The 21,934-nt window shown below is 47.8% G+C and overlaps 1 protein-coding gene across 1 annotated transcript; it reads right to left on the reverse strand.

The window, feature by feature from the left end:
* Positions 1 to 1,513: 1,513 nt before the first annotated feature.
* On the reverse strand, positions 1,514 to 19,997 carry SNX19 (sorting nexin 19). The gene is made up of 13 exons (XM_066607013.1): positions 19,369 to 19,997; positions 17,733 to 17,904; positions 15,112 to 16,640; positions 12,275 to 12,413; positions 10,414 to 10,514; positions 10,181 to 10,300; positions 9,234 to 9,364; positions 7,875 to 7,971; positions 6,197 to 6,335; positions 5,817 to 5,946; positions 3,050 to 3,234; positions 2,889 to 2,976; positions 1,514 to 2,703 (listed from the first exon to the last, which is right to left on the reverse strand). Exons 2-13 carry the CDS (start codon positions 17,767 to 17,769, stop codon positions 2,640 to 2,642), a joined length of 2,760 nt encoding a protein of 919 aa, XP_066463110.1. The 5' UTR covers positions 17,770 to 17,904; positions 19,369 to 19,997; the 3' UTR covers positions 1,514 to 2,639.
* Between the last annotated feature and the right edge of the window lie 1,937 nt (positions 19,998 to 21,934).

A 21,934-nucleotide genomic window follows, 5' to 3' on the forward strand; every position in this document is an offset into this window, starting at 1 on the left:
AATTAAGCAGAATCAAGTAGAACTTTGAACGGATGCGGCACGCGATGTACCACAGATGCCACATTACCGCCACACAGGGGATCCAAAATGCTTCTGGCTGCTGTCCTGCAGCAAATTGAACTGTCTCCATAGAATCTCCTCATTATCACCCTGTACCGCTGTCTATCTCCTCAGTGATGTTAGGGGTCTACAGCCTACAGTAGTATGGTTGTTTTATGTGCCACCATCACATCTAGTTTACTCTTTATATTCCACCTCCTTCCCCATCTGTCCAGACAGTGACATCCCAATTGTGACGGGTACAGCTATGTTCCAGCAGCTACATCACTGGGTCCCCAAATTTATTCTGCTGCTGGACTTCTAGTAGATGTGAGCAGGCATCTCCAGTGTGCAGAAATTGCACTGCGTTGGGGGTTTTCACCCCTTCAAATGACGGGGTGAAATCCACAGCGAATCTCGCACACGTGAACAAACCCTAATGCTCCAGCATTGTTATCATCTTCAAACTGGGAAGGCTATAAGCCCTTATAAAGGTATGGCGTGACAGTGGCAATAAGGTTGACTTCACCCATTGCGTAAAAATGATGTTGTGGAACCGGCTTTAAAAAGTGCAATAAAATCCAAGTGTTACAGAAAGATCTCATTGTGAATTTTGGTGCAGATACAGCCCTGAATTTAACTCTTTGCATACTGTAGCAATGAAGGCAATCCTCACCGAAACACTGTGGCAGTTCTGCAAGAGATCGAGTATGCTGTAGATCTACAAATCCGCAGCATGCCTATAATTTACTGCAGATTACTGTAAATAAATGGGGTTTGTTAAAACCTCATTCGCTAACTTTTTGATGTGCTTCATTGCGCAATTTTGGTACAGATTCTGGAAAAACTTTTTGAAACAAATACTGGATGTTTGAAGTCATCCTAATTGTCTTCCTACATTACCCGATTATCAGGCCTGAATGATCATTCACCCGACAACTAGGGCATGTAAAAGGAACAACGATTAGCCAATGAATGAGAGAATTCTCATTTTTCATCTGATCGTCCAGTTTCAGCTAGCATAAAAACGCTTGCTGATTGGCTGTACGTCTCCCCATGTGAACAGGGAGATATGGAGACATACAATCGTCATTACAATCATTCATCCCCATAAACAGATTTTCAGCCTGTATAAAAGAAACGAGCGCCAATCGACATGCGTTTCGATTGATGCTGGACCAAGGACTTGGTCAAACAGAAAGGACTAAAATAAACACAAGAATGCAAATAAGGAAGATTGAGCAATACCACTCCAGCACCACCTTCCATCTTCCTTATTTGCATATTACCCAGAGGAGAATGGATGGCCTTATAAGTCTCCTCACTCACCTTCTTGGTGCTCTCCCTAAGGAGAGATGTTACCCCTCCCGAAGAATAAAATCATCCAGTAGGCTTATATCAAATGTCGGCAGCGTTTTAAGTCAGAACAAGTTCATGTTCCCCACCCGGACAGAGAGGAGGCGTCACCGAGGAGTCAGACTTACCGCAATTTACTAATTAAAATAATATGTAAAACCAGAATGATATTAAAACACTACATGAAGCAACGATACAAAATAACATAAGACACCTGCACAAAGGAGAGCGCAGCAATGGGGGCACACACTGCTTCCTGCATGCCACCTGGACAATGGCTGGGGACACAGCTTGGTGCTACAGGTAATGCCTTCTCCACCGGTTTAGATGCCAGTAGCCACCTGACTGGGGAACCAATACATGGTGACCACACGGCACTCCACATCATGGCTGTGCTACAGACCTGCCCTGTGTCCCTCTCTTCCCCTTATAATTCAGTGGAATGTGCATTTAGTGCAAAGCTTTAACTCCTTCATGAAATAAATAGCCCCAATCCCCCAGTAGATTTTACTCTTTGAATCATCAACCCATCTTCTGTTATGCTTTTTTTTTTTTTTTTAAAGATTCCATCGAGTGGTCTCAAATCTTTTTCTTAGAAATCTGGGTAACAACCAATACAGTTACCATTAGATCTCCCACAGAAGTCGTCACGCTGGGGGTCTGAACAGCACTAGTTAGTAAGAGCAGGGGTATATATGACTAGGCTGCGTTGCCACGTAAGAGTCTGGTTAATGACCCAGCTTTCCCAGAAAACAGTACAGTCTTAAGAAACAGTGTTTTTCACAGGAAAGGACGACCCCAGAACACTTTTTGCGCTATATTGAGCGTGGTGCCCTTTAAATCCAGTGTAAAGACTTATGACGTCACCTTCATAAGGTTCTGCGGACCTGTGCAAATCTCTAATGTGGCAGTCGTGCAGTAAATATTCCTCCTCCACACGCTCATCCGCGGACCGCCGGACTTCTCACAACCACAATATCACAGAATGAGAAAAAATGTTCAATATTCAGAACCATATTAAACAGTGAGAAAGTGGAGGCGTAGAAGAGGGGCTACACACAATATGACAAAGCCACAAAACTGGATCCAAACATCCTGTAAGCAGCCATGTCTAATGTTCTAGCCCCTGCGTCCTTTAACCATTTACTTCCTAATGGTGCAGCAGAGACTTGCTGAGTGATGGCATCCATGAATCCACAGTAACCGGTCCCTCTGAAAACAGATCACATGGCACTGATATCATCCTACGAGGGGCGAACTGAAGTCACACTCTCCAAAAGAATGTCCCATATACAGTACAGCAGATGTCTATGGAGAGAGAATAAAATATTATAATAACAGTGCCACCGGGAAGCACAAAGGGCATCATCACCCAACAATAGACAGTTACCATTACTTGTCACTGCCCACAGTACAACGCATCACTGTATTTATGCAGTCCTCATGTGCTGCCGCATTGTATGGGGTCCTCATCTTCCTATGACTTTCTTTACCTGTTTATTTGGGGGTGCTGCAACGAGTCCAGTACCGCCTGCCAGACGAACTGACACTTCTCCACCCCTAATATCTCCTGCAGCAGGTCTGTGGATAGAACATTGGAACTGTAAGATCAAGAACAGAGAAGACAGGGATAATATAAGGGACTGGGACATACCTGGTAAAATACCCATCAGGCTTTGCAGGGCTTGTCTGCGTGCTGCATCTTTCTGTTCCTGTGTCCTTACAGGTCGTGGCTGAGTGCGCAGCGCCCCTCCAGGCCATATAGCTTGTTGAAGTAAACGGAGGTAAAGCACCCAGCGCTGCGAGCATGTGAAATTCATTACCTGCACCTCCAGCCACCTGACAACCAATAGGAGAGGTTAAGAAACATTGCAAGACAGCGAATTGGGGACACCGGCGATACCAGCGTGTCATCGTGTACCCCAAGTTTTAGTATGTCATTGTTCTGTTCCCCCAGAGTTATTCCTGCCCTTCCACCATCAGCATGTCGTTGTCCTGCATCTCCAAGTATCAGTAGGTCATTGTCCTCTTTTCCTAGTGTCCTGCAGAGTGTCATTGTACTGTAACCCCAGTGTCAGCTTGTCCAGGGACATAACTGTAAGAGGTGCAGAGCCCAGGAGCTACATCAGGTCCCTCTTACCAATATAAGTGGGGCAGTGCTATTAATAAAGCATTATAATTGGGGGCCAATTCCATATTTTGCGTTGGGCTCATCACCTTAAAATTACACCTGTGAGCTTGTCATTGTCCTGTATCCCCAAGTGTCAGTGTGTCATTGTCTTGAACCCCATTTCTGTCTGTCATTGTTCTGTACCCAAAGTGTCAAGGTGTGATTGTCATGATAAAGCCCTTGGGTCTATTTGTGTTAATGCTAGTCACATCTTTAACATAGCTGTAGTGACTGCTGGGGGCACGCAGGACCCCAGACTGCTCAGGCTGTGACAGCAGAAGCCTGTTCTGAGATATGCATTATGTAGACAGAAGGTGATGAGGAACATAAAGGAATCGGTATGAGACTTGTCTGGAGGATTTGACGTCTTCACATTTCCAGGAAAGAAGAGAGAAGAGACAACTTGTAGTTTAATATTTCTCAGCAAGTTATTGATTAGAGGCAGAGAGGAAAGACATGAAATGCTTCGCACATTCAGCTCCCATACTAATGAAGTCTAACCTACTGGTCAAGAGGAGAACTGCAGCCAGGAAGATAACACGAGTCTGAAAAGTTCACTCAGCCATATGTAACTTTCTAATAAACTATTTTTCAATTCCTCAAAACGTCTAAATCTTTCCTAGCTTTCAGTGAATTAAAACATTCATTGTTTACATCACCAGGATGAAAACCTCTCCTGACCTAATACTTCTAACAGTTCTTGGCTTATTTCAATGTATCAGTGCAGAACATTTTCTGTGATCTAAACACAACAGCTGCACAAAACTCCGTCCTGTCCTGATAGTTTGTTACAAGGTATCAGTGCAGGTAAAAATATACTAGTTTGAAGTTCAGGCTGTTTTTTAGGTGAGAGAGAATTGTCTATACCAGCGTTTCCTAATGCCTCCTTCACACGGGCAACATGGCATCGCGGCGAGAAAATCGCAGAGATATCGCTGCGTCTTCTCACGGCAATACTATGATTTTATAGCGCTACAAAGTCACATCTGGTACTATAAAGTCGCATGACTTTGTAGCACCACATGCTAGGATTTTCGAGGAGGGGCTTGAAATATAACCCCTACTCCGAAAATATACTCTAACTGCAGAGAAAAAAAAATAAAAAAGTATATATCATCTGGACGCGCTGTCCGTGGCTCCGCTGCAGCTTCTCCCCAGTTCACTTGTCTTCTTCAGCTCTTCTGGCCGGGGATTGAAAATTCCCGCCTCATGGAAGCGCTAGCTGCGATTGGATGATGCTTAGCCAATCAGAGCCAGCACTGATGGAGAATAGTGTCGGGACCCGGGGAGAAAATGCAGCCGGGCTGACAGCGTCGGAGAGGTGATGTATGTGTTTTGTTTTTTCTTGCAGCCAGGGCTTAGATTAGGGCTTTGACAGTAGGACTTTCTACTGGCAAAGTTGCATCACACCGCACGAAAATCGCGTTTTCAGGATTTCCTCAGTATTGCACAGGTGATGTAATTATTGACAGTGGCTGAGACATTGCCACAGGTGTTCTCTCTATAGGATATATTCAAATCATGACCTGTTGGAGGTTGTGGGGACTGAAGTTTGGAAAACACTGATCTACAATGATACACTGTAACAAGCCCCAAACTGCTGGAAGTATTAGCTATTATGATATTGTGGTTGAAAAAGGTCCGGCCATCCCCGCATCCTCAGATGAGTACGGAGGAGGAATATTTACTGCATAACTGCCATATAACAGATTTGCACAGATCCGTACAATTAGGCATTATGAAGGGGACATCAAATAAGTCTTTACACTGGATTTAAAGGTCAACACGTCCAATATAGAATGAAGAGAAGTCCTGGAGTCGCCCTTTCCTGTGAAAAAGTTTTGCCGTTTCTGGGCAAATACCCAGATTCTTACACGGCAACTCCCTTAGATATGATAAGTATTAGTTCAGGATGGGTTTTCAGCCTTAGATTGTAAACAAGCATGTTCCTACTTAAGGACTGCAATCAGATATCTTGGAACAGAAAGCATATCAGAAACTCACAGGACTATACAATGATTAATCCTTAGAATGGACCGGCCCTTTAACTAGAGTCACATGCTGTGCTGTCATTTTATCTGTATGTATGTACTGTATCCTACTCTGGGACATGAGAGAAAAGGAGGTCTCCACTGCAGCACAGAGTATTGCAGGAGCAGAGTGTGCTTATCACATGATTTTACAGAAATATTTCTACAAATATGAGATGGAACAGACGCAGGGAAGAACATACAGTAGGACGAGCCCTCACCTCTGGATAAGACTGCCGCACAGTAGGTGGGTGACCTTCTGCATCGTATCCGTACACAGCCAGCTCCAGTGCTCTCTCATCAGTAGCCACAGAACCTCCAGGGCCACAACTGACAAGTTACCCTCCAGACCTGAGCGGCACAAGAACAAGCCGTCAATGTCTCCTGCAAGCTCTTGAGCTGCTGCCATCTGGTCTCCTGTGTAGCATGCCTTTTCAAGTACTCAGGTGACATGGCTGAACCTCCACAGCAGATCAGGCCAAGTCCTCCCAGTATCTGCGCTAAACAACAGGTGACTACCACATAAAGGAGCCTATACACTGGGAATGAGTCTATACTGGAGCTACATTACATGACCTCTAAGCCACCCATTCCTTCCTACCTGATGCTCTGGGATTGATGGTGAAGAGCTGCGTGCTGCTCAACGATGACTTCTCCTGAGACTCAGAAATATCTTCCAGCTGCTTCTCCTGCCTCTCAATGAAGGACTCCATTCCAGTCATGGACAAGATGTCAGACACCTGTAGGTCGTGAGGGTGACACGGGGCATGGACTGATGGTGAAAATAAACTCATGGCATGTCTTATTCCTGTCCGTTTCATAAACAAGAAATAGGACATGTCAGTGCATTGGACAGAACCAGACCGGTATCTGCATGCTGGCCTATGTGAGTTGCGCCCAAGTCTCAAGGGTGGAACTCACACTTACAGCTAGTGCGCACCTAGCCTTAAGGAGCGCCAGTGGCATGTAGTATGCACTTGCCCCTTTATTTTGTCTTATGCGTGTAAAGCTCAGTGTGTACTGCCTTGTGGCCTTCTTTTGAAGGACAATACATTTGCCGTTCAGTTTCTGCAGGCATAAAATTAGAACAACGATCAGCCCTTGTAAACAGGCAGTCATTCATCTATGAACGACTGCCTATTTGCTGTATAAGGCCTCATGCCCACGGCCGTGACGGACTCCACACGCGGAATATCGCAGTCGAGTCCGTGACTGCGCCCCCCAAAGACCTCATACTTACTTCTCCGGATCCGCCACTCGAGTCACGCCCAGGGCAAGCTTGGGTGCATGCGCAGTACAGGGCATGACACGGCGGCAGTGAGCAATGACGTGATGGGCGGTGACGCGTAATCACGCAATACTTCTGCTGTGCTCACAATGACTACAATGGAAGCCGGCCTCGTGTTTTTCCGCAGCAATTAGAGCATGACGCCGTTTCTTTCATGCTGCGGAATTCCACAGCGTGACTATTAAGCTATAAGGTTCAATAGAACCTAATAGCTGCGTGATAACGCGTCAAAAATCCAGCCATGGGCATTAGCCTTATGGAGGTGGGTGGCCGGTGTGATCTCCGTCCTATTCTGTCTCCATTCACTGAGTGATCCTTGCTCCTGTATGAAAGCACAGGAGCGATTATCACTGGACAACTGTTGTGCATTGATGCACCCAACAATCCTTCCATGTAAAAGGACCCTTAGAGCCATCAGCCAGAGTCCTGTGGATGCATTTGGAGTATGTAGTGGAAGCTTTTCTTGCCCATATTGTTTGCAAACATAGTATGATAGAGCCTAAATTAGAAAGTTGCAGCTACAGTCACTATAAGGCTGGGTTTACACAGGGCGGATTTGCCGCGGAAATTCCGTCCGAAATTTTGCCGCGGCAAATCCGCCTGCGGCCACTAATCCCGGGATTAGCCAGCCATGTACACGGGATAGAGAATTCGTCATGGCAAAGCCGGCGTGGTGGCACGGATTCTCCGGCCCAGCATGCCCCCTTTTTTTCCGTTGCGGCCGCGCTTTCCTCTATGGGAGCGCTGGCTGCAACGGAAAAGCATGAGGCCAAGCCGCTCCAAAACCCGCGGCTAAGTGCAGCGGGTTTTGAAGCAGCACTTTCCCGGTGGAAATCTTACTTTTTTTTGCTGCGGCCAAACCACGAGATTTCCGACGGGAATACACCGTGCGAGAACCCAGCCTAACCGTACATCCCTTCGCCCTCTGCTCTGTCAGTGTTGCACAAGAGACTGTATATGACGGCACAATGATGGATTTCCCTGTGCTTACCGTGCTGCCATCTCGTACAGAGTAGACAATCTTTTCCTGTGCGTCAGCCGAGCTCAGCACAGGAGCAATTTTGCTAGAAGGAAATCGGAGGCGGGACCTGACAAAAACAGATATTGATTAATGTGAGACGCAGAGAAGTAATGAAGCAATTTATCTGTATTCATAATGTGCAACGTTCATAAAGTGACATCAGCAGAAATGGCGCCTGTGTGTACATGACAGGTGGCAAATTATTGGAATTGATGAATTACTGCAACTGATAAATGGTTGCCTGTTACATCCTGACCTGTAGAGAGCTGCTGCGCGGCATCCATCTGCTCTGGCTTCTAGATTTCGGGCACATTTACAACAAACTGAACACCACCTCAAACTCCGAGCAACAAGGAAAAACAGGAAAAGTGCGCAATGTGGTCGATTTATATCAGACTGATGAGGAGGGGTGCGTTTACAGCTCTAGGACAGTTCAGGAGTACTTGAGATAAAAAATCTCACGCTCCAGATTACTGCGGTCAAGGCAAGAACAGGAGGAAAGCCGGACATGACTGCTCGACCCTAGTATGTCAGTGTTATTTGCATCTGCATTACTGTAGAGGGCGCTGTGGGTACAAGTGTCACAGGCTCAGGAAGGTTCCACATTCTTAACATCAAGGAGTTTTCATTCCCAATATTGATATAGACATGAGATAAGTCCTCTCTGAAGTTTATTAAATGCAAGGCCCTCATCCAGACAACCCGTACTTATACACTCTTCTAAAGTATATGAATGCCATAGATAGCAAACTAAAGCTGCAGACTTCCTGCAACACTCACTTCAGCCGACGTAAAACCGGCCTTTATATCTGTACTACCCCTATCCCTAAATGGATCGGTCCGTGCGCACCCCAGATCTATCCCAATATAGCATGTCTGGGATGCCATAGGTAGATGCATTACGTTACAGGCCCATCACTGACTGTACATGTCGTGCGGGCACGGAGAGACCCCAACAAGATATCTGAGCACTTATTGATTCAATGCCAGGATCCAAGAGTGTCTAGGTGCTCATGGTGGGAACGCCTCTTACAGAAACCTGCACCCAACAGTAAGAAACTTTAATTCATTGCAATTAGCTGCCACTTATTCTGGGTATGACTCTGGACATATCTACCATGGTTCATGAAATTCCACCAATGCCTTCTGGCTGTAACACTTCCAATTTCCCTCAGTGTATATTGTATGTATAGAGCTGTAGGGTAGCTCGGCACCACTCAAAGAACCATAGGAGGAAACTGCTGTATTATTTACTACTGATGGAAAGCAAATAAAAGGGACTAAAGAGTAATTCCCTAGTATCCCACCCGCGCGCCTCAGATCACTCACTTTGAGCTTTTTTTGGTGTCATTCTGACTCTTCCCATCCACTTCATTCTCACTCAGGTCTTCAGTCGGACTCTGGGGTTCAGAGCGTGGGAATGCCGTCTTTAGGGTGTCCACAATAGCATTTACTACAATCTGGAAGAAGTAAAAAACAGGAAAAGGTAGAGAATTCAAAGAAACGCAGATGATTACATCACATTAGGTTATTGACCTTCATGCGGTGGAGATAAAGTGGAGACAACAGCAATTTGCCCCTTTCCAGCCTCCATCACAATGAGCAATCTCAGGATGAGCTGATAGCAGCACGGCCATTATCTGTACACAGGAGGTCAAAAACGCTATTTTTTCTCCTTAGGGAGAGCACCTTGATGGTGAGTGAGGAGACTCAAAAGGCCATTCATGCTCCTCTGGGTAATATGCAAATAAGGGAGATGGAACAATACCTCCACAGTGCCACCTATTGGAAGTCAGCATTTCTTCAAGCCAAAGCTAGACTCTTTATACAAGCCTTGTAATAATGACCAGGAATTAAAAGCAAAGCCAGACTCCGTGTACAGACAGCTGTTTCAGGGTATTTGCCCTTCATCGGTGTACAGTAGGAGTCTGGCTTTGCTAGTGAGAGGCCTGGGACAGTTGTCAGAAACGCTAAGAGCAGAAAAGATAGCGTTTCTGACCCCCGTCCCAGGCCTCTGACTAGCAAAGCCAGGCTCCTACTGTACACTGATGAAGGACAAATACCCTGAAACAGCTGTCCGCACACGGAGTCTGGCTTTGCTTTTAATTCCCAGTCATTGTTACAAGGCTTGTATAAAGAGTCTGGCTTTGGCTTGAAGGACTGTTGCCTTCTAATAGGTGGCACTGTGGATGTATTATTCCAACTCCCTTATTTGCATCTGTACACTGGATGGCATGCAGGTACACAGCCTGCTCCATTTATAACATCTCACACACCTTATCTATACGGGACACCAGGAACGGCTTCTTCACAAATGCAATCCGAGCGTCAGTGTTAAGTGCCAGGAATTCTTGCACCTCCTCGCTGCTGGCGATCTCCGGCACGGCACACAGTTGCTGTAAATGGGCAAATCCAAAAAGAAATGAGGGAGGAAAGGGCACTGGATATATTGGGGGTATCCCTAATGCTGCCATATCCTTATTGCCTCCTACCCAATCACCCTACTGACCCTCAGGAATGACTCCAACAAGCTTTTCCGTGCCTCCACCTTTTCACTGTCCATGTTCCCAAACGGTAAATCCGGAAGAAACTTCTTGGGTCCTTTAATGTCTGAAAGTAACAAACAGGGGACAGGTGGGAAGTTATCAGGTAGCACTTACTATAAGGCTTCTTTTACACGGCACTCTTGGATCTGGCACTGGTTCCATCGCTGCTATCCATCTTCTATGCAGAAAACTGCATCCTCTGTGCTTTTCTATCCAGGGGTAGTTTCACATTTGCGTTGGGATTCCGCTTTCTTGCACCATTCGGGGAGCAGGAAACAGGAATGCCTGTGGCCGAACGGCTCTGTCTCTAGATGGACCCCACTGACTAAAATTGGGTCCACTCACTTTCCACCCAGCTGCCCGACTTTTGGACGTATGTTGAGCCGAATCAGATGGGACCTTTGGCCGTAGATTCCAACACAGATGTGAAACTGGTTTAACAGGGACAGAAGCTATGGTTCCATCTTGGTTTCATTCTGCTTTTCATCACTGCGCACAGAATATGGATAGCAGATATGGAGGCAGCGCTGGATTCAAGAGTGCAATGTGATAGAAGCCTTACTGACACAATGTGCCACCATGCAGCAAACAAGCACAGTATGAACAAAGCTGGGTAACGATAATGAAAAGTTCTGCAAACTCCCTCCTCACACAGCTGATGGCCAATAGTATAAGGTAAATGTATCGGACTGAAGTGTAGGCTCTTTAGCTTAGCTTTACACGTGATAACTGTCTGGACAGTCGCGTGTGCCAATCGATCAAGTATATGAACAACTGTTTGTGAACTTTTATACAAAGTGATTGTTGTTCACTTGTTATTTTCGTGATCACTGAACGAATTGTTGGGAGCATTTACACGGGCCGAAATATCATTCGTCGACTGGTTGGAGGGCGTGAGGTTCTTTGAAAGACACGAATTTCAATTTTCAACACTCAATGGTTGCCGAGTCTACTGAACACAAAAAAACCACGCAGGTGGTCTTCGAGTGAATACTCACTGCCGCGGTCTCTCACTGGACCAAAACCACCCACTAAGTGAGTGGGCAAAATCAACCAAGTAATCATTTATGTCTGAGGAACAACCCTGAGTAGGTTGGAAAGCTCGCTGTAACATCATGTATTTTTGTTAGCCATTAAAGGTATCATATCTACAAGATTACTTGGTTTCACGTTCTGCACTTGCAGCTCGTGGCATTCAATATTTTTTGGATGGAAGATGGAGTTGGCATTTGTACTATAAAGTATATATATGACTAAATATACACTTGATTAATTCACTGTGAAATATTGTTTGTATGATACAATTTTATATCTTTAACCCTTTCCAATCCACGGTCTGACGTCTGAAGACATTATGATTTAAGGCTGTACAGCTCTGATGTTGGAAGACATCCGTCGGGGTTCTCTTACTGTATATTGCCAGCCTCTCTGCTGTCGGAGCCTAAGCAATGTGTCTCCTCATGCAGTACTGGCTTTAGCCAGCATATACCAGCATTGTATAACGGCAGAAAAAGAGTAAGCCCCCTAGGAAAACCAGGATTGGAAAGGGTTAAGGGACTTAAATTTGAAATCCAACGTGACTTATTTTTGGTGTATTTAATCTGATAACTGGAACAGAACCCGTCGCCTTCAGCTACAAATACAATATGGGCTCGTCTGTAGCCTGACGTAGGTACAGGAAGTATCTAAAGTGCGATAGGAAATGGTTAGTTGAGTAACTTCCAATAAGCTGAGTCAAGCCCCACTAATGAGCATAGACAGAAAAACTTTTCCGAGGGTCCTGCTCCACCCCTGCATCATGCTATACTACGATAAGCGTCTCACGTTTGATGAACTTCCGCAGATCAGCTTTTTCCTCCAGGCGCGTCTGTAAATTGAGAAACTCACGGTACCTCCGATTGACGGTGTGATACGCCATCGGCTGCAGGGTGCCCAGGGATTGGCTGTCCAGAGCCGTGTCGTACTGTGGGACACAGACAGACATTCATTAAGCGGTCATTTCACACACACGGCTCACCTCCAGTGCACTCACCGCCTCCAGACTGCAGCAGATTAGAAGCGTGTAGCATCAGGGGTTGTTAATATTCACCACGCACGTCTGCCGCGGTCATTTTCCCTTACACACATTGTTCTCGCTTTAATTAAATGCCTGACCGACTTCCGCTCGCTCCCTTTGAAGATGCGACGCCCCGTGGGTTTACACTCAGCCCCATCCAGACGCCCGCCGCTATTACCGGAACTTTGAAGTCGCTCAGTACAACAAATCCTGATTAACTTTACATGTTCCAACGATTAGATCTCGTTTGTCGACTTCCACTTGAATTAATCATAGTCTCCAGGGTGGGAAGAAACAATGTACCAAAGGGACTGAATGGACGATACATATGGAGCGAGCGCCGTGGCCTCCAATCTGTAGTCCGCTACTGACGACATATCCCTGCTTTACACGGTGTAGCTGCCCTCATACACGTTACATCCTAAGGTCCCGTTTATACACAGAACGAGCGCCGATTAACAAATGACATGTTTAACATTGCTCGTTAAAGGGCCTTCTGCACGGACCAATACACGGCGATATAATCATTATATGGTGATCATGGAGCGTTTTTGATGTGCATGTTAACGGAGGTCAGAAAACCAAATGCGTTTTACCGCACAGCACCACGGATTTGCGATGAGGTTTTCAACCAATTGACTTCTGCAGGTGAAGCACATGATTTAAACACAGCCATAAGGCCCGTTTACATGCAACGATTATCGCTCAAAATTTGTTCAAACGACGGCAAATTAACAATCGTTGCGTATAAACGCGGCCATCGGTCACTTTTCATCTGAACGATGATTTTATAGTGAGCTTAAACTCCATCATTCAGCCGGACAGTGATAATACAGACCGCACACGGTGTTCTCAGTGGGTGCCGGAGATTACATTGTATTGTGACGACAGGCCATGCGAGAACAATGCAGCTGTGTGCAGAGCCCAGCCCACATGCTGCACTCTGCAAACAGCTGCAGAGGCCCTTTTACACACAGATGAAGCTGATAAAGTGTTAAAGGACACTGGTGTCCATTAACACTTTATGCAAAATGATCGCTAAAACTGTCAATCTTTCAATCATTTGAAAGATTGCCTTTGCCTATAAACGGGCCTATAGATGGGGCAATGATCTGGAATGACTGTTCTCACAAACAATTGTTCAACTGATTATCAGTCTGTGTAAAAGGCCTTTAAACGTTTTTTTTTTTATAGTGGAAAATCATGAGAGACCGTACTCACCTGTGTTCAGCCCCCCTGGGACACAGCTGAGCGGCTCTGGCATGTACATCCGGCAGAAGTCAAGTGACTGCTGCGGTCAATCAGGGGCCATAGACTTACTATTCCGAACTCCTAGCATCATGGCGACCAGGATGTGAGCGCTGATGCCAGGAGTCTGGATGGTGACGCTGTGGCCTTCAACTGGCTGTAGTGGTCACTTGACTTGACGGATGCACATACCTGCAGCAAAGCCGCTCAGCTGTGTCCGGGGGGGACTGAAGTGAAGAGAGTATTGTCTTTTCTTTGTATTTTCTGTATTTTCTTTCTGTAGTAGGAAAACCCCCTTATATCATCCTCATACTCTAGTCACAATTCTGTCACTACATCATTTTTAATACTCGAGTCACACCAAGAGCTGCACTCAAATTCATTGTTACATTATGTCCTGTACTCCAGTAATAGGTTGTAATAGTGTGGCGCAACCAATTGCTGCATGCTTTTTACAAACGAAACATATTTAAAAACGTGTTTCGCTTGTAGGAACTATACGACGCGGCTAGCAAACACACTGCAAGATCACGGTAATTCACGATAAACCGAATGTCACACCTAGAATCGCACGCAAAATTCTGTTGCTTCATCATGTCTTCTACTACAATACAATCACATCCAGAGCTGCTACCACAATTCTACTGATATACGATGGCTTATACTCCAGAGCTGCATTCACAATTCTGCAGTTACATCATGTCTTATGCTCATCAAGAGCTGCAATCACAATTCTGCTGGCAACAGACACACCCCTACAAGCTCCTATAATGCAATGCTCTGTGCAACATTGCAGCTGAGTTCACACATAAAGATATCAGGGTGTATAGTAAAGAGGCTGTCCCATGAAAGAAAGCCTCACAGAATTTATTTTAGGCCGCCTGCACACGGACATATTACATGCTATTGTTTTTTCTCTATGGCTGGTTCTGGGCCATCCAAGATGGCTGTAGCAATTTTCTAGCTACCTAGAACACTTCTCTCCGATTGGCCACTGCTGATCATGTGAGCAGCTCTGGCCAATCCGAGAGCAGATATAGTGCTTTGGTAGTCTAAGAACACTTGTAGACGGTGGAGATTAGGCTGTCTGTAGATTGCTGCAGCCATCTCGGGACCTAGAACCGGCAGATTGGAGGGGCTGCAGAGAACAAGAACTGCAGGGAATATACCCGTCCCTCCTCTTGTCCTTGGACTGAATTTTAACCCTAAACTGGAGGCTTGCTTTAATAACAGATCATAGGGTGTAAGCTTCGTGTTAGACGGGATCTATAGTAATCAAGGATAAGATCTTCTTGCTCAACACTAGATACAGATCTTACTTTACAGCATTGAGCACTATTCCAGATAGAACCATTACCTTTATAGTGTACAGCGTGTATGGGTGAGAGCCTGTCCCGCTGTGCTCACGTGCGGTTATGGTACCCGTGATCCGGAGGTTTTGGATTAATACTGGTCCATCAGGGCTGCTGAGGGGTACAAAGCTGAATGGATGAATAGGAACAGTTGGGGAGGCTGTGATAACAGGAGAAGCATCATTTGGACTCAACCCTTCCTTATCATTGAGGGGCGTGGTTGCAAATTCTGGATCTAGACCTATGGATTCAATAAGGATCTCTGGCCGAACAAGCGTCCCACCATGGATGGACATGCAAGCTTCCTCCAATATGGTGGATCCACTTTCATTATGAGCCGAGACAATGGGGCTCTCGGCTGGGGTCAGCGCTTCTAAGCAGCAGTCAGATAAGAGGTCATCAGAAGAGTTCATCAACGGAGGGTCCAGTTCCCGTCCCAAGTCAGACAGGGGAGACTCCAACTCAGATTCCTCACAGAGGAAGAAGGGGCTGCATGGCTTTGGTGGCTGCAGATAGTGCACCGAGAAGAGTTCCTCCATGGCTTCTATCGTGTCTCTAGCCCTCCCTTCCCCCTCATGTTCAATGTCACTACTATATATCACTTCATAGCTGGAAACGTTACCCGGAAGCGGTGAAGGAAGGTTGAGCTGAGGAGTTGGGTCCTGATTTAGCCCCAAAGGAAGTGACTTGGGAACAGCTGGTGGAGCAGGAAAGTCATCTTTCTCATCTTCTATTTTCAGCGGCAACTTGGAGAAAATGTTGGTCAAAACAATGTTAATCCAATCTGGTTCAGACATTCTCCCCACAAGAGGAAGGATGACATTACAAGCTATGAGCTCCACCACTAAATGTCTTCCGGTCCGAGTCTCAAGGTGCGGCCGAGGAACTAGCTCTGTCAGCAGGAGATCCACCAACCAGCGAGTGTGGGCCACCTCATCTGTGGGGCTTGACATGGCCTGGTGGGCAGGACTCAGCTCCTGGTAGGCCTCCCACAACAGGGATTCCCTCTCGGACTGGTCGCTGATGCCTTGCACTCGCGCTTTTGCCCATTTATAGCACTGAAGGTGACAACCGGCCAGAATGAGTAATTTCCGGGTTAAGTCATCCTGATCTGTAGAAATCAACCTTCTCTTCAGCTCCATGGACACATCCCACATCACTCCACTCACCTCATCCTCAAATGTGGTTTCATGGCTCAGCCTCCGATACCATGAGGACACAAAGTCCCGGACAATCTTCTGTATCGTTAGGCTGATTTCCTTGTCCAGCTGCGCCTCAGTATCGGAAGATTGGCTGTTGTGTTCTAAAGTGATAAATCTCTCCAGGTGTATAGGGGTGGCACTGCCGAGAATCAATTGCGGGCCTAACCAGGCTCCGATGGCAGCCATGACGCCAGAGAAGAGGAGGAGAAGCCAGATGTTCACCAGGAGATGGAGCAGTATTAGCCAGGCTATGATGACTCCAACAACGAGGAACTTCCATCTCTTGTCTTTGGGCAGTGGAGTCTTGCACTTCATACTCTCCATGTCTCCACCTGTGAGAAGGTTTAAAGAGGAGAGGAGAATGTCAGAGAGAAGAGAGCGTCCGAGGAGAGAAGGGCGCGTCTGAGAGGTTTCACAGCATGAGAAGTCGACAACAGAAGCTAAGGGGTGACCCGAATCACACAATGGACCCTGTTGGCTGCTGTATGGTTGTATGTTCGCTCTTCACATTCGTACTAGTTATGACATATAGGCTTCATGTCCACGGGTGGATCGGATTCCACAGCAGGAGACCCATGGAAACCAATTGCAGGAGATCGCGGATGTAATGGTTTTTCCGCGCAGATGCACTATGGATAGAAATGAGCGAGCATACTCGCTAAGGGCAATTGCTCGATCGATCATTGCCCTTAGCGAGTACCTGCCCGCTCGGGAGCAAAGATTCGGCTGCTGGCGGCGGGCAGGGAGCGGCAGGGGAGAGCGGGGAAAAAACGGAGGGGAGATCTCTCTCTCCCTCTCTCTCCCCCCCCGCTACCCCCTGCTCATGGTCGCAACTCACCTGTCACCCGCGCCGGCAGCCGAACCTTTTCTTCCGAGCGGGAAGTTCCTCGCTAAGGGCAATGCTCGCTCGAGTAATTGTCCTTAGCGAGTATGCTCGCTCATCTCTAACTACGGATCATCCGCGCGCAAAAAAAAATCCACAACCCCACCTCTCAGCCTTTTCCCCACCTCCCTAATTGATTTAACCTTCAAATCCGCAGTGCATCTGCAATTGTTTTTGCGGATGGTCCGCACTCATTGACCTCTATGGAGCCCGTCCGCACAGAATCCGCACTGAAATGCATCATCTTGCGATTTGTTTTCCGCAAATCAAACCCTCATGCTTACATTCAGTTGCAGATGCCAATGCTTCCCTATGGGCACTTTGACTTGCGGATCTTCTGCCCGCAGACATTGGGCCTTAGTGTCATCATTGGTGCATGCGAGACGTGTAACGTGGGCAGGGCACGGCTGTCACACTGACATCTGCGCCATCTTCCTGCTACCAATGAGTCTAGTGAAGCAATATTGGTATTTCTCCATCTACAATACTAGAGTGAGTGTCTCACTAGACATCCACCATGTGACATCCAGTCGGCGCTCACCTGTGTCTTCAGCCTCTCTCGGCGGAGGAGATGTCATTGCCGGCTCATCCTCTCTCTCGTCGGGGGACAGAAGCTTCAGGATGTCACATCTCCTGGCTGATGGCAAGCACTCACCGGCGGTCACTCTGCATGCCTTAATATCTGGATGTCACAGGACGTCACTCGCTTCATTCTGCATGTGGGGATGACAAATAGTCACTATGTGCAGTCTCTCTCTTTACTGTTGCTATCTATATAGTCTGTTGCTCCGCATGCAGTCTCTCTCGCTCCCAGCTGTCGCTCAGCATGCAGTCTCTCTCGCTCCCAGCTGTCACTATATAGGTAATCTCCCTTCGCTGTCACTCAGCTGTCACTCTGCATGCAGTCTCGCTCTCAGCTGTCACTATATATGCAGTCTCCCTACTCACTCCATGTAAAGTCTGTCTCTTAGCTGTCACTCTGCATGCAGTCTCTCCCTGCTGTCATTCTATGTGAAGTCTGTCTCTCTTAGCTGTCACTCTGCATGCAGTCTCTCCCTGCTGTCACTCTATATGCAGTCTCCCTCCTCACTCCATGCAAAGTCTGTCTCTTAGCTGTCACTCTGCATGCAGTCTCTTTCTCAGGTGTCACTCTGCATGCAGTCTCTCCCTGCTGTCACTATATATGCAGTCTCCCTCCTCACTCCATGCAAAGTCTGTCTCTTAGCTGTCACTCTGCATGCAGTCTCTTTCTCAGGTGTCACTCTGCATGCAGTCTCTCCCTGCTGTCACTATATATGCTGTCTCCCTCCGCTGTCACTCCATGTAAAGTCTGTCTCTTAGCTGTCACTCTGCATGCAGTCTCTTTCTCAGGTGTCACTCTGCATGCAGTCTCTTTCTCAGGTGTCACTCTGCATGCAGTCTCTTTCTCAGGTGTCACTATACATGCAGTCTCCCTCCTCACTCCATGTAAAGTCTGTCTCTTAGCTGTTACTCTGCATGCAGTCTCTCCCTGCTGTCATTCTATGTAAAGTCTGTCTCTCTCAGCTGTCACTATATATGCAGTCTCCCTCCTCACTCCATGTAAAGTCTGTCTTTTAGCTGTCACTCTGCATGCAGTCTCTTTCTCATGTGTCACTCTGCATGCAGTCTCTCCCTGCTGTCACTATATATACAGTCTCCCTCCGCTGTCACTCCATGTAAAGTCTGTCTCTCAGCCGCCCCTCTGCATGCAGTCTCTCAGCCGCCCCTCTGCATGCAGTCTCTCAGCCGCCCCTCTGCATGCAGTCTCTCAGCCGCCCCTCTGCATGCAGTCTCTCAGCCGCCCCTCTGCATGCAGTCTCTCAGCCGTCCCTCTGCATGCAGTCTCTCAGCCGTCCCTCTGCATGCAGTCTCTCAGCTGTCCCTCTGCATGCAGTCTCTCAGCTGTCACTCTCTATGCAGTCTCTCAGCTGTCACTCTCTGTCAGTGTTTCCCCACAGGTCATGTTTTCAGGATTTCCTCAGTATTGCACAGGTGATGTAATTATTGTCGGCACCCCAGACATTGCCACAGGTGTTCTTACTATAGGATATCCTGAAAACATGACCTGTTGGTGGTCCCTGAGGACTGGAGCTGGGGACACAACGTGCAGCCTGTCTCTCGGCATGCAGTTTCCCAGTGCGGTCTCTCTCCGGTACCTGATGTTTGGGTCTCTCGCTGTCGCAGTCCCGGGCGCCGGTGATCGCAGGATGACTGATGCGCTCCCGGTGTCCTCTACAGACAGCGGCACCTGGTGGCCGGAGGGTGGAATGACAAGCGGTGAGCGCCTCTCCAGTGGGTATTAGCCCAGGTATGAGTGCTGCAGACAGGTGAGGCTCCAGATGGGACCATACTGTAAGGCTTGAGGGACGGTCATGGAGTCTGGGGACTGCAGCTTACAATGGACGGACTGTATTATCCTAAGGAAGGTCTTGCTGGTTACCAGTATGTTATAAGGTGATTACAGGGTCAGCAGGTGATGGTGTTCTGCCCGGCGATGGATTGGCTGTGGGAAGGTGGCAGGCGCTCACCTGAGGTGTCAGGCAGATGCAGGGGGGCTGACAGCAGCTGATGATTGGGGGAAGCTGCGGGGGTTATACATGGAGGCGCAGAGCGGAGGAGCCATCATCTTCTGAAAAGGAAGCAGCATCAGAGTGGGAAGTGATTCCAGCATGGAGGACTTACTACGGCATGAGAGCCGGGGCTGCGGGAGGAGAAGACGGGCTGGAGTTACCGGTACAGTCAGCAGCGGGACCGGCGGAGAGGATTACTACGGAAGTCGTCAGGCCATGCGACCCGGAGGAGGAGGATACAGGCTGCCTGATGGGGAGGAGGACACGTCATTACTCACCGCCAGCCATGGTGCAGGAAGCCGACTGCAAGCCCCGGGAGCCTGCAGGAGCAGAGCCCGGGGGGAGATGCATCTGGCAGGGAGATCACCAGCGGATTAGCCCAGCTAGCCAGCTCTGACTGTCTACGATTTAACACTTTATGTGCAGAGCCTGTGAGCCCCTGGCTGCAGGAACTGCTGCTACAGCTGACACATCTGTTACAGGCAGGCACAGCAGGGGTTAAGCTTCCCTCTTCCGTGCAGGGTCAGCCTGGGGCCAGTGGATTGACCCCTGCTCAGTCCTGGGTGCCAATGCAGGAGATTCCTGAGTTGAGCAGAGCAGCAGGGGTTAATGGTGCTTGCTTCAAGGAGGTAATGCCATGTGACATCTCCCCTCTGGGCTTCACCTGCCACAAGCAGTGAAAGAGAAGATTTGGAAGGGGGAGTTTATTGATTTACTGACCTTGTTGCCACTGGGTACGGAACCCAGGAAGTGGGATAAAAAGGCTGAGGAGGAGGAAGAAAGGAAGCGGCCGAGGCATGGTAATAGTTGGCTGCCAGCCTTTTTGTATTCTTGCCGCTGTGCTGCCTGAGCGTTCTCAGCTTAGTGCGGCGGGGTTATTCCAACATGGCGATAAAGTCTTAGAAGCATACTGTAATTTGGGGGGAATGTCGTGTTTTACTTATGACCTGATGTTTTTCCAAATTGGCAATTTGCCCTAATTTAAAATAGGGGGTGAAGGAGGTGGGTTTATGGTTGCACCTGATGTTGCCCACTAGACCTGCCATTTTTAATAAGGCGCCAGATGGCAATAATGTGAATTTACGCAGGGGCATATGCTTCGCATTTAACGAGAGCCAGTGTAAATGGTTGCAGGACTGCAAGTACCGCCATAAGTGCTTTGTGGCGGATGGCATTCTGCAAGCAAGTGTTTTAAGAAGGCTTCTGCCAGCCCAGCTTAGTCACTGCTTCGAGAATTTGCCAACAAGGGCCTTGATGCCAGTGAAGCTGGAAAAAAATGCTGCCATGGTTAAACAAGTATCCAGACCGGGAGAAGGCCAGCCTCGTTAAAGATAGTTTTCATAAGGTTTTTTTCTCAATCGTGTCATTTGGGAACACAGCAAAACCATGGGATATAGCCACTGACACTAGGAGGCGACACTAAGGAAAAAAAGGTGTTAGCCCCGCTCGTTGGCTATATTCCTCCTGCCGACGCTGGGCTGTGTTCTGGATGGGCCAGGGCTGACGGGGAGTCAGGATGCTCCCCATCACCCCAACTGAGGAGGGCGAACAGAGCTGGATATGCAAACTTTGTTGCCTGCCCGGCCCCCTCAGAAGGCACATCCAGGCTTTCCTGCATGAAGCCTGCCAGCCATAAAGCCCCCCATTATGGTGCTTGGTCCGTGTCCCCTCCTTGTGCAAGGGCAGGCAATGCTAGGGAGATAGCTCTGCTTGAGCTGGGAGCTACCCTTCGGTCAGCTAGGTCAGTATGTGCCTCCTCCCTTCTCTTCCATCCTTCCCTTGTGTAGCTGGGTGAGGTGATGGGCCCCTTCCCTACCCCTAGTGTCCGGATACCTGCAGGTGTCTCCTCGGAGTCTCTCCAGGCTTGCAGCAGAGGCTTCTTCCTAGGCACAGTGGTGGCAGATTGGGGAGTGGCACCTCAGCACTTCCCCTCATCAGGTGGCGTTTTTTTTTTTTGGCAGATTGCAGTCTCCTGACCTCGGCCTACAGCAGTTTTTTTTTTGGCAGATTGCAGTCTCCTGCCCCCGGCCTACAGAAGTTGGCTGGCATTTTTTTCTTTACAAGGCATTTTTAAAGGTATGCCTTTCCTGCCTTTTCCTCTTCTCCTTGTGGAAGTGCTGCTGTTTGTCGTCAGCTCCCCAGTACAGTGGAC

Source organism: Eleutherodactylus coqui, chromosome 6, assembly GCF_035609145.1.
Source record: "Eleutherodactylus coqui strain aEleCoq1 chromosome 6, aEleCoq1.hap1, whole genome shotgun sequence".
Taxonomy (NCBI): Eukaryota; Metazoa; Chordata; class Amphibia; order Anura; family Eleutherodactylidae; genus Eleutherodactylus; species Eleutherodactylus coqui.